Consider the following 11882-nt stretch of genomic DNA (forward strand, 5'->3'; position numbering starts at 1 on the left):
ATTTCAATTATTACAATTATCAACTGTGTAGTGACTTTTGTCTGTCGCACCCTTCTCAGTCCACACCCACTCCCCTTTGTCTGCCAAGCCGTCATACCGGTTTAGCCCACTAGGGCACATCCCCTATCATTTCCTTGTAACCATATCTACTATTTGTTATGCATTTCTGTGATTATTTAGTTAGTTAGTAAATAAATGATTAAGACAATTGATGTATGGATGATTCATAGTGAAGGCTGGGTTCGTGCAGATAACCAACAACTTATGACATTTGGAATGAGACTAACGTGAGGTAAATCTGATCAATTAATTAATTAGAAGACTAATCGAGCAGATATTAAACTATCTGAAGAGTTATATTAGGAAAATTATAACTTTGTAATCTGAAGATTTTCCTTGGTGCCCAGACTTCCTAGTTAATTACACTTACATGATTAGTTTAATCACGTAATAATAATTACAGAGAATTGATTTGATAGAATTCAATTTAATGATGCCAAAGACACGACACTGCTGAATACTGTTAGTCTGCTGATTAGTGTTTTAGTCTGCTGATTAGTGTTTTAGTCTGCTGATTAGTGTTTTAGTCTGCTGATTTGTGTTTTAGTCTGCTGATTAGTGTTTTAGTCTGCTGATTACTGTTAGTCTGCTGATTAGTGTTTTAGTCTGCTGATTAGTGTTTTAGTCTGCTGATTAGTGTTTTAGTCTGCTGATTAGTGTTTTAGTCTGCTGATTAGTGTTTTAGTCTGCTAATGGCTGTTTTAGTCTGCTGATTAGTGTTTTAGTCTGCTGATTAGTGTTTTAGTCTGCTGATTAGTGTTTTAGTCTGCTAATGGCTGTTTTAGTCTGCTGATTAGTGTTTTAGTCTGCTGATTAGTGTTTTAGTCTGCTGATGACTGTTTTAGTCTGCTGATTAGTGTTTTAGTCTGCTAATGGCTGTTTCAGTCTGCTGATTAGTGTTTTAGTCTGCTAATGGCTGTTTTAGTCTGCTGATTAGTGTTTTAGTCTGCTAATGGCTGTTTTAGTCTGCTGATTAGTGTTTTAGTCTGCTGATTAGTGTTTTAGTCTGCTAATGGCTGTTTTAGTCTGCTGATTAGTGTTTTAGTCTGCTGATTAGTGTTTTAGTCTGCTGATTAGTGTTTTAGTCTGCTGATTAGTGTTTTAGTCTGCTGATTAGTGTTTTTTTGATACTCTGATTTGTTCGAGACGATCTCTGACGAGTTTTGTTTTGTACAACACTCCTCGTCACCACAAGCCACTTCAAGGATGGGAGTCTCAGACTGAAGTATGGAGCTGACGACAGAGCAGCTGAAGAACTTAGTGTGAGTCGTCAGGATAAAAGTTCATTTCAAGACGTTCAGAACGTGACTTTGACAGGATGTAAGAAACTGTGATTGGCAGATTGATTGATTAACTGATTGCTTGGTGGTAACAGACAGGTGCAGTAAACAGGTGAGGTAGTTAGGGGGAGTCTCTGACCTGGTGATGATATATCCATTGATCTGCAGGAACTTAAAGAGATCCTGGGCCTTCTCCCTGTCTCTGTACTTCTCCTTGGCTGTCAGGGTGTCATAGGGCACCAGCAACGGGTGGCTTCCTCCTCCTGAGACAGACAGCACACATCAAACAGTGGCAACACGTTCACGAACGTACAGTCAAGTCTTACACAAGCTTAAATGTACACTTAGCATGCTGTATTCCTGGGTGGTTACTGAGGGTGCGTTTGTAACGTCACTTTGGGCATCTACTCCGATTTCTTGTCTGTGCCAGAGAGCAGAATAACTGAGGAATTTACGCGCAATACCCATTGAATAAGACTGGTGTCAGTAAACGTAATTCAATTGTTACCAGCAGCACAGTTAGTCACTAACACTCTGGATAACATGACAACAGCCGAACCAGCTCTGCTAGGGAGAGTAAAATGGTCAGTGTGAGGTGTTCTCTCATTTGTGTCTGGAAGTAGCTAGCAAGGGAGCACATTTTAGCCAGTTAGGTTGGGTGCTTGAGTGCCTTTGTGTGGTCAGAACACTCGGATCAACCATACTCCTAGAACAGAGCATCCAGTGTGCGATCTGAACACTCCAAGAGAGAGCGAAATGCTCAGAATTCACAAACGTACAAATTCACTCTGGCACTCCAGAGTTAATTTACAAACATTGGGTGATTACAAGGGATGCCTGGGCCCTGTGACTGGACTACATACCTTTACTGTTCAGCTCAGTCTTCTTCTTCTTAGCCCAGATGTTGTGGTAGTTCTCTGCTACAACCTCCACCATCCCCTACAATGGGGAACACACACACACACGGACATGGAGAACATTCACTTACTTGAATGTGTCACGGTGTACAAACAGACCTGGGTTACAATACTATTTGAAATCTTTCAAATACTTTTGAGTGTTTTCTTTAGCCTTCCTTAGAGTGGCAGGCGGGCTGGGGTTTGTACTTTTGGGACTGTTCTATTTGTCCTATTGTAATCTTAAACCAAGCACAACTAATTCCAATAGCATGTGAGCCCATGTCTGATGCACAGTACAGAGAAACAACCATGCCCCACAGAACACTGTACCTGCTGGTAACATGACATCAGATATTTTTACCTTTATTTAACTAGGCAAGTCAGTTAAGAACAAATTCTTATTTACAATGACGGCCTAGGAACAGTGGGTTAACTGCCTTGTTCAGGGGCAGAACGACAGATTTGTACCTTGTCAGCTCGGGGATTTGAACTTGCAACCTTTCGGTTACTAGTCCAACGCTCTAAACCACTAGGCTACCCTGCCGCCTCTACACTCTAAACCACTAGGCTACCCTGCCGCCTTTACACTCTAAACCACTAGGCTACCCTGCCGCCCTTCCACTCTAACCACTAGGCTACCCTGCCGCCTTCTACACTCTAACCACTAGGCTACCCTGCCGCCCCACCAGGACCCATATGACATCATATTACATTATATAGTATCAGAATTTGATAAGAGGGTAAAATGTTCTGGAGGACATTGTTCAATGACATTAACGTAAACAACAGAGCAATTGTTCCATGGCAACAACCTGCAACTCTCTGGATAGAGTAATATTGTTCAGGTCCAAGGGTGGTTCCAGGATGAATTCGTTATCGTTGTCCTGTCAACATTAAAACATAATACAATGAATCAATAACTACAGAAATGGGTGATCTGATAGGATCGACGTGGGGTGACGTTAGCCATTCAAAAAAAAAAATGAAAACACACACACACACACACACACACACACACACACACACACACACACACTACCTGAGTGGCCTCGGAGACCTTGCTTTGTTTCTCGGTGAACATGGCCTCTCCCTCTTTGGTCCTCTCCATGTTCCAACCCATTGCCAGCATGCTCTTTAAAGACTCCTTCACTGGCCAGCGGTATGTTTCTCTCTCCTACACAGGGAGGACACAGGCACAAACACTGTGTAAATGACCCTTTGACTTATTTCTGTCACAATTAATACACTAATCTCATGTGACAGATCGTTAGCTAGCTAGTGCAAATAAATGTGGTTCTGGATTCTGAGGTTAGTGTTATAGTATCAACCGTACCTTCACACTGAGTGACAGGTTAGTGTTATAGTATCAACAGTACCTTCACACTGAGTGACAGGTTAGTGTTATAGTATCAACAGTACCTTCACACTGAGTGACAGATTAGTGTTATAGTATCAACCGTACCTTCACACTGAGTGACACGTTAGTGTTATAGTATCAACAGTACCTTCACACTGAGGAACAGATTATTGTTATAGTATCAACCGTACCTTCACACTGAGTGACAGATTATTGTTATAGTATCAACAGTACCTTCACACTGAGTGACAGGTTAGTGTTATAGTATCAACCGTACCTTCACACTGAGTGACAGGTTAGTGTTATAGTATCAACAGTACCTTCACACTGAGTGACAGGTTAGTGTTATAGTATCAACAGTACCTTCACACTGAGTGACAGGTTAGTGTTATAGTATCAACAGTACCTTCTCACTGAGTAATTTATACGGCTTCAGCAGTGGGTGAGTTTTAGCCTTGTCATCCATACTCTCTCCCATTTTCCAACCCGCTGTCACCTGGAAATCAAGAATTAGGCCATGTTAGTACAGGAGTTAGGCCATGTTAGGCCAGGAGTTAGGCCAGGAATTAGGCCAGGAATTAGGCCAGGAATTAGGCCACAGGAATTAGGCCATGTTAGGCCAGGAGTTAGGCCATGTTAGGCCAGGAGTTAGGCCATGTTAGGCCAGGAGATTGGCCATGTAGGCCAGTAGTTAGGCCATGTTAGGCCAGGAATTCGGCGATGTACAGTTTAAGTCGGAAGTTTGCATACACGTTAGCCAAATACATTTAAACTCAGTTTTCACAATCCCTGACATTTAATCCTAGTAAAAATTCCCTGTTTTAGGTCAGTTAGGTTCACCACTTTATTTTAAGATGTGAAATGTCAGAATAATAGTAGAGAATTATTTATTTCAGATTTGATTTCTTTAGTCACATTCCCAGTGGGTCAAAAGTTTACATACTGTCACGGCCCCTCCTCTGCAGTGCAGGGGCGGTTCCTCCTGCAGGCAGAGGAGGGTCGTTAGTGACTGGAGTCACCTGTGCTCAGGGTAAACTGCTTCACTAATCACTCGTCTCTTTCTCTCTCTCTCTCTGATCCTGTTTGTTCCTTTGTCGTTTTGCATAGTTTTCACTCAGTCATTCACACACACGGATTCACGCATCCCTGCACTTTACATACACCTTACATTATGATACTTTCACACCTCATTCCTTTTTCTTTGTTTTAAGTTAATAGTTTTGGTTTTCAATAAAGAACCTTTTTGATTGGCCTATACCTGTGGTTTTTGCCACAGGCTGTGAGCCAGCCTGTGACAATACACTCAATTAGTATTTGGTAGCATTGCCTTCAAATTGTTTCACTTGGGTCAAATGTTTCGGGTAGCCTTCCACAAGTTTCGCACAATAAGTTGCGTGAATTTTGGCCCATTCCTCCTGACAGAGCTGGTGTAACTGAGTCAGGTTTGTAGGCCTCCTTGCTCGCACACGCTTTTTCAGTTCTGCCCACAATTTTTTTATGGGATTGAGGTCAGGCCTTTGTGATGGCCACTCCAATACCTCAACTTTGTTGTCCTTAAGCATTTTGCCACAACTTTGGAAGTATGCTTGGGGTCATTGTCCATTTGGAAGACCCATTTGCGACCAAGCTTTAACTTCCTGATTGATGTCTTGAAATGTTGCTTAAATATATCCACCTAATTTTCCTGCCTCATGATACCATCTATTTTGTGAAGTGCACTAGTCCCTCCTGCAGCAAAGCACCCCCAGAACATGATGCTGCCACCCCTGTGCTTCACGGTTGGGAAGCCTCCCCCTTTTTCCTCCTAACATAATGATGGTCATTATGGCCATTATGGCCAGTTCTATTTTTGTTTTATCAGACCAGAGGACATTTCTCCAAAAAGTATGATCTTTGTCCCCATGTGCAGTTGCAAACCGTAGTCTGGCTTTTTTATGGCGGTTTTGGAGCAGTGGCTTCTTCCTTGCAGAGCGGCCTTTCAGGTTATGTAGATATAGAACTCGTTTTACTGTGGATATAGATATTTTTGAACCTGTTTCCTCCAGCATCTTCACAAGGTCCTTTGCTGCTGTTCTGGGATTGATTTGCACTTTTTGCAACAAAATACGTTCATTTCTATGAGACAGAATGCGTCTCCTTCCTGAGCGGTATGACAGCTGCATGGTCCCATGGTGTTTATACTTGCGTACTATTGTTTGTACAGATGAATGTGGTACCTTCAGGCATTTGGAAATTGTTCCCAAGGATGAACCAGATTTGTTTTCTGAGGTCTTGGCTGATTTCTTTTGATTTTCCCATGATGTCAAGCAAAGAGGCACTGAGTTTGAAGGTAGGCCTTGAAATACATCCACAGGTACACCTCCAATTGACTCAAATGATGTCAATTAGCCTATCAGAATCTTCTAAAGCGATGACATCATTTTCTGGAATTTTCCAAGCTGTTTAAAGGCACAGTCAACTTAGTGTATGTAAACTTCAGACCCACTGGAATTGTGATACAGTGAATTATAAGTGAAATAATCTGTCTGTAAACAATTGTTGGAAGAATGTATTGTCATGCACAAAGTAGATGTTCTAACCGACTTGCCAAAACTATAGTTTCTTAAGAAGACATTTGTGGAGTGGTTTAAAAACTAGTTTTAACGACTCCAACCTAAGTGTCTGTAAACGTCCGACTCCAACAGTATATACCTTACATTTAAACTCCTATACAAGAAAGACAGTGTCTGAAGCTAGTTGTTGCGGTTACAGTACCTTCTCTGAGGACCACTTGACGTGGGAATGCTCTGCAAACTTGTTGGCAATGTAGTCCAGTTTCTCTGGAAGGGAGATACTAGAGAGAAGGAGGAGACAGACACCACTGTTAGTCTGTCACTTCAATACAGCCTAGACATCTAGTGCAGTAAGGGCTAGTCTCACTCTGCTCCCATCCTTTAGTCATATACTTCAATACAGCCTAGACATCTAGTGCAGTAAGGGCTAGTCTCACTCTGCTCCCATCCTTTAGTCATATACTTCAATACAGCCTAGACATCTAGTGCAGTAAGGGCTAGTCTCACTCTGCTCCCATCCTTTAGTCATATACTTCAATACAGCCTAGACATCTAGTGCAGTAAGGGCTAGTCTCACTCTGCTCCCATCCTTTAGTCATATACTTCAATACAGCCTAGACATCTAGTGCAGTAAGGGCTAGTATCACTCTGCTCCCATCCTTTAGTCATATACTTCAATACAGCCTAGACATCTAGTGCAGTAAGGGCTAGTCTCACTCTGCTCCCATCCTTTAGTCATATATGGTGTCATATGTCATGTCCTAGTTTTGGTCATTTGCGTTCAATAAGAGCTTTTAAATGTCAAAGTCCCACTTACTTGGCAGTGTTGATGGGTTTGGGGTCGAAGTTGCCGTGTGCATCCACAGACGCCTGCTTCTCCAGGGTGGCACCAGGGCTGGCATCCACATAGTCAGGTGGCAACGCCCCAGCGGTAGCACTCAGACAGGACATGCCAGTCTTGAACAGGTCTGAGTCAAACTTCTGTATGGGGGGAGACAAACAGAGACAGGGGAGACAGAGGGGTGAGGTAACAAATAGAGACAGGGGAAACAGAGGTGTGATGTAGCAAATAGAGACATGGGAGACAGAGGGGTGAGGTAATAAATAGAGACAGGGGGAGACAGAGGGGTGAGGTAATAAATAGAGACAGGGGAGACAGAGGGGTGAGGTAATAAATATAGACAGGGGGAGACAGAGGGGTGAGGTAATAAATAGAGACAGGGGGAGACAGAGGGGTGAGGTAATAAATAGAGACAGGGGGAGACAGAGGGGTGAGGTAATAAATAGAGACAGGGGGAGACAGAGGGGTGAGGTAATAAATAGAGACAGGGGAGACAGAGGGGTGAGGTAATAAATAGAGACAGGGGAGACAGAGGGGTGAGGTAATAAATAGAGACAGGGGAGACAGAGGGGTGAGGTAATAAATAGAGACAGGGGGAGACAGAGGGGTGAGGTAACAAATAGATATAAGAAAGTCTTCCAGACTATCTGTTACTTTTTCTCTCGTTCTATCTCTCTCTGCAGCTCTCTTAGACAGGGGCAGTTGGGTCAAAAGAGGACAGACAGAGAGAGAGGGGAGCAGAATGAGGAAGAGAGAGCGAGAGGAAGAGAAGGGCATAGGGGGAGAGAGAGAGAAACACTGCAGAGCCACATAGCAGTGATCTGTCACGGTCTGATAAATGATTAATCTATTTCATATTTCAGCGACACTCCAGCTCGGTTCACAGTCCTCTTCCACTGTGTTTCTCTCTCATTCTCTCTCTCATTCATACTACCATGAATCTATTACCAAGAGTGACACTCACACTACCAGGAATCTGTTACCTAGAGAGACACTCACACTACCAGGAATCTGTTACCTAGAGACACTCACAGTACCAAGAATCTGTTACCTAGAGACACTCACACTACCAGGAATCTGTTACCTAAAGAGACACTCACACTACCAGGAATCTGTTACCTAGAGACACTCATACTACCAGGAATCTGTTACCTAGAGAGACACTCACACTACCAGGAATCTGTTACCTAGAGAGACACTCACACTACCAGGAATCTGTTACCTAGAGACACTCATACTACCAGGAATCTGTTACCTAGAGACACTCACACTACCAGGAATCTGTTACCTAGAGAGACACACACTACCAGGAATCTGTTACCTAGAGAGACTCACACTACCAGGAATCTGTTACCTAGAGAGACACACACTACCAGGAATCTGTTACCTAGAGACACTCACACTACCAGGAAACTGTTACCTAGAGAGACACTCACACTACCAGGAATCTGTTACCTAGAGAGACACTCACACTACCAGGGATCTGTTACCTAGAGAGACTCACACTACCAGGAATCTGTTACCTAGAGAGACACTCACACTACCAGGAATCTGTTACCTAGAGACACTCACACTACCAGGAATCTGTTACCTAGAGAGACACTCACACTACCAGGAATCTGTTACCTAGAGATACTCACACTACCAGGAATCTGTTACCTAGAGACACTCACACTACCAGGAATCTGTTGCCTAGAGAGACACTCACACTACCAGGAATCTGTTACCTAGATGCAAGTCAGTCGGGCGTAAAGTCACGTACTGTAACCCCTTAAGCCTTCACTAGCATCCTATTAAAGCAGAGCTGAGGAACAACACAGGGTCTGTAGGCTACACATAACAGTACCGTCCATCTGTACCTTCGTTGAGAGCGAGTCGAATATTCCCCAGAAGAGTTTCTTGGTGAGCAGCAGTTCTTCCTCTGAGGCCATGCCAGAGCTCCCCAGCCCCGAGGGAAGACAGTAGTACTTCCAGCTCTGCTCATAGTGTTCAGTCAACAGCTGGAGGAAACACAAAGAGACAACAGTTGACTAGTGTTGACAAACCCTCAGGTCCCCTCGATGATAGATATAGCAGCTCAGTGCTGATGTAAACCAGGGTAATGATATGATTCGTATTTCAGAGCTGTGAGAAAGACTGTCATAAACACATCGTATTAGGAGAGGATGAAGCTCGTGACAGCTTGTCCTTTTTAAACATTTCCTCTGTGGCAACGGTCAGCAACACAAACAAACTGTTCTTTTGGTCATTCTCCTATCACACGGAGAAGGAGAGATATCTGACCCTGAGTGGCATCTTGCAGTACTCTGTGAGAATGGGAACTTACCCTGAGTGGCATCTTGCAGTACTCTGTGAGAATGGGAACTTACCCTGAGTGGCATCTTGCAGTACTCTGTGAGAATGGGAACTTACCCTGAGTGGCATCTTGCAGTACTCTGTGAGAATGGGATCTTACCCTGAGTGGCATCTTGCAGTACTCTGTGAGAATGGGATCTTACCCTGAGTGGCATCTTGCAGTACTCTGTGAGAATGGGATCTTACCCTGAGTGGCATCTTGAAGTACTCTGTGAGAATGGGATCTTACCCTGAGTGGCATCTTGCAGTACTCTGTGGCAGAATGGGATCTTACCCTGAGTGGCATCTTGCACAGTACTCTGTGAGAATGGGATCTTACCCTGAGTGGCATCTTGCAGTACTCTGTGAGAATGGGATCTTACCCTGAGTGGCATCTTGCAGTACTCTGTGAGAATGGGATCTTACCCTGAGTGGCATCTTGCAGTACTCTGTGAGAATGGGATCTTACCTGAGTGGCATCTTGCAGTACTCTGTGAGAATGGGATCTTACCCTGAGTGGCATCTTGCAGTACTCTTACCCTGTGAGAATGGGATCTTACCCTGAGTGGCATCTTGCAGTACTCTGTGAGAATGGGATCTTACCCTGAGTGGCATCTTGCAGTACTCTGTGAGAATGGGATCTTACCCTGAGTGGCATCTTGCAGTACTCTGTGAGAATGGGATCTTACCCTGAGTGGCATCTTGCAGTACTCTGTGAGAATGGGATCTTACCCTGAGTGGCATCTTGCAGTACTCTGTGAGAATGGGATCTTACCCTGAGTGGCATCTTGCAGTACTCTGTGAGAATGGGATCTACCCTGAGTGGCATCTTGCAGTACTCTGTGAGAATGGGATCTTACCCTGAGTGGCATCTTGCAGTACTCTGAGAATGGGATCTTACCCTGAGTGGCATCTTGCAGTACTCTGTGAGAATGGGATCTTACCCTGAGTGGCATCTTGCAGTACTCTGTGAGAATGGGATCTTACCCTGAGTGGCATCTTGCAGTACTCTGTGAGAATGGGATCTTACCCTGAGTGGCATCTTGCAGTACTCTGTGAGAATGGATCTTACCCTGAGTGGCATCTTGCAGTACTCTGTGAGAATGGGATCTTACCCTGAGTGGCATCTTGCAGTACTCTGTGAGAATGGGATCTTACCCTGAGTGGCATCTTGCAGTACTCTGTGAGAATGGGATCTTACCCTGAGTGGCATCTTGCAGTACTCTGTGAGAATGGGATCTTACCCTGAGTGGCATCTTACAGTACTCTGTGAGAATGGGATCTTACCCTGAGTGGCATCTTGCAGTACTCTGTGAGAATGGGATCTTACCCTGAGTGGCATCTTGCAGTACTCTGTGAGAATGGGATCTTACCCTGAGTGGCATCTTGCAGTACTCTGTGAGAATGGGATCTTACCCTGAGTGGCATCTTGCAGTACTCTGTGAGAATGGGATCTTACCCTGAGTGGCATCTTGCAGTACTCTGTGAGAATGGGATCTTACCCTGAGTGGCATCTTGCAGTACTCTGTGAGAATGGGATCTTACCCTGAGTGGCATCTTGCAGTACTCTGTGAGAATGGGATGGCTCTACCCTGAGTGGCATCTTGCAGTACTCTGCGAGAATGGGATCTTACCCTGAGTGGCATCTTGCAGTACTCTGTGAGAATGGGATCTTACCCTGAGTGGCATCTTGCAGTACTCTGTGAGAATGGGATCTTACCCTGAGTGGCATCTTGCAGTACTCTGTGAGAATGGGATCTTACCCTGAGTGGCATCTTGCAGTACTCTGTCAGCAGGGGAACATCGAACACCAGACGTCTCAGCAGCTGCTGCATCATGGAAGGGCGCAGGTGTCTGTAGGGCAGCAGGGGGAAGAGAGAGCTGTGATTGACACACAGTCAAATACAAACATATCTCAGGTTGGAATATAAGGCTCTAACTAGGGTTGAAAGTGTCAGTAACTTTTACAAAATTCCCAGTTGGAAGATTCCCAGCATCAGGGACTAAGCCTGAATACTCCGACTTCGACTGGAAAAACATTTTTTTTGTGAAAGCTCTGCTATAAAGCTACCACAGTTACAGATTGGTTGGTCATTGTCATAACAACACCACAGTTACAGATTGGTTGGTCATTGTCATGACAACACCACAGTTACAAATTGGTTGGTCATTGTCATGACAACACCACAGTTACAGATTGGTTGGTCATTGTCATGACAACACCAACGTTACAGATTGGTTGGTCATTGTCATGACAACACCACAGTTACAGATTGGTTGGTCATTGTCATGACAACACCGCAGCTACAGATTGGCTGATCGTTGTCATGACAACACAACAGTTACAGCAGAGCCCAGGGCATCAACAGAGCCTTAGAGGTTTATAACATGGTGCTAGTCTGTGTTAGTTCTTACTTGCAGATGGCAAGCAGACACTCCTCGATAGAGTCTCTGGGCCTTGGTGAGGAGCGTCCTTGGACAGCCGATAGATAGTGTGGAGGGTAGAGTCGATGAGCCGCCGCGTAGTGCTCCGTGCCCGAGAAGTGGCCAGCACACTGG

General features: G+C 44.4%; 1 protein-coding gene across 1 annotated transcript; it reads right to left on the reverse strand.

Moving 5' to 3' along the window:
- Positions 1 to 1479: 1479 nt before the first annotated feature.
- LOC135533903 (ryanodine receptor 3-like) lies at positions 1480 to 7099 on the reverse strand (the record flags this gene model as incomplete). The annotated part of the gene is made up of 7 exons (XM_064961104.1): positions 6966 to 7099; positions 6351 to 6429; positions 4003 to 4092; positions 3279 to 3413; positions 3052 to 3123; positions 2204 to 2279; positions 1480 to 1603 (listed from the first exon to the last, which is right to left on the reverse strand). Coding segments are annotated over exons 1-7 (710 nt in total), but the record flags the coding sequence as incomplete, so codon positions are not given.
- Between the last annotated feature and the right edge of the window lie 4783 nt (positions 7100 to 11882).

The sequence above is a fragment of the Oncorhynchus masou genome, unplaced genomic scaffold, assembly GCF_036934945.1.
Source record: "Oncorhynchus masou masou isolate Uvic2021 unplaced genomic scaffold, UVic_Omas_1.1 unplaced_scaffold_2791, whole genome shotgun sequence".
NCBI classification, from domain to species: Eukaryota; Metazoa; Chordata; class Actinopteri; order Salmoniformes; family Salmonidae; genus Oncorhynchus; species Oncorhynchus masou.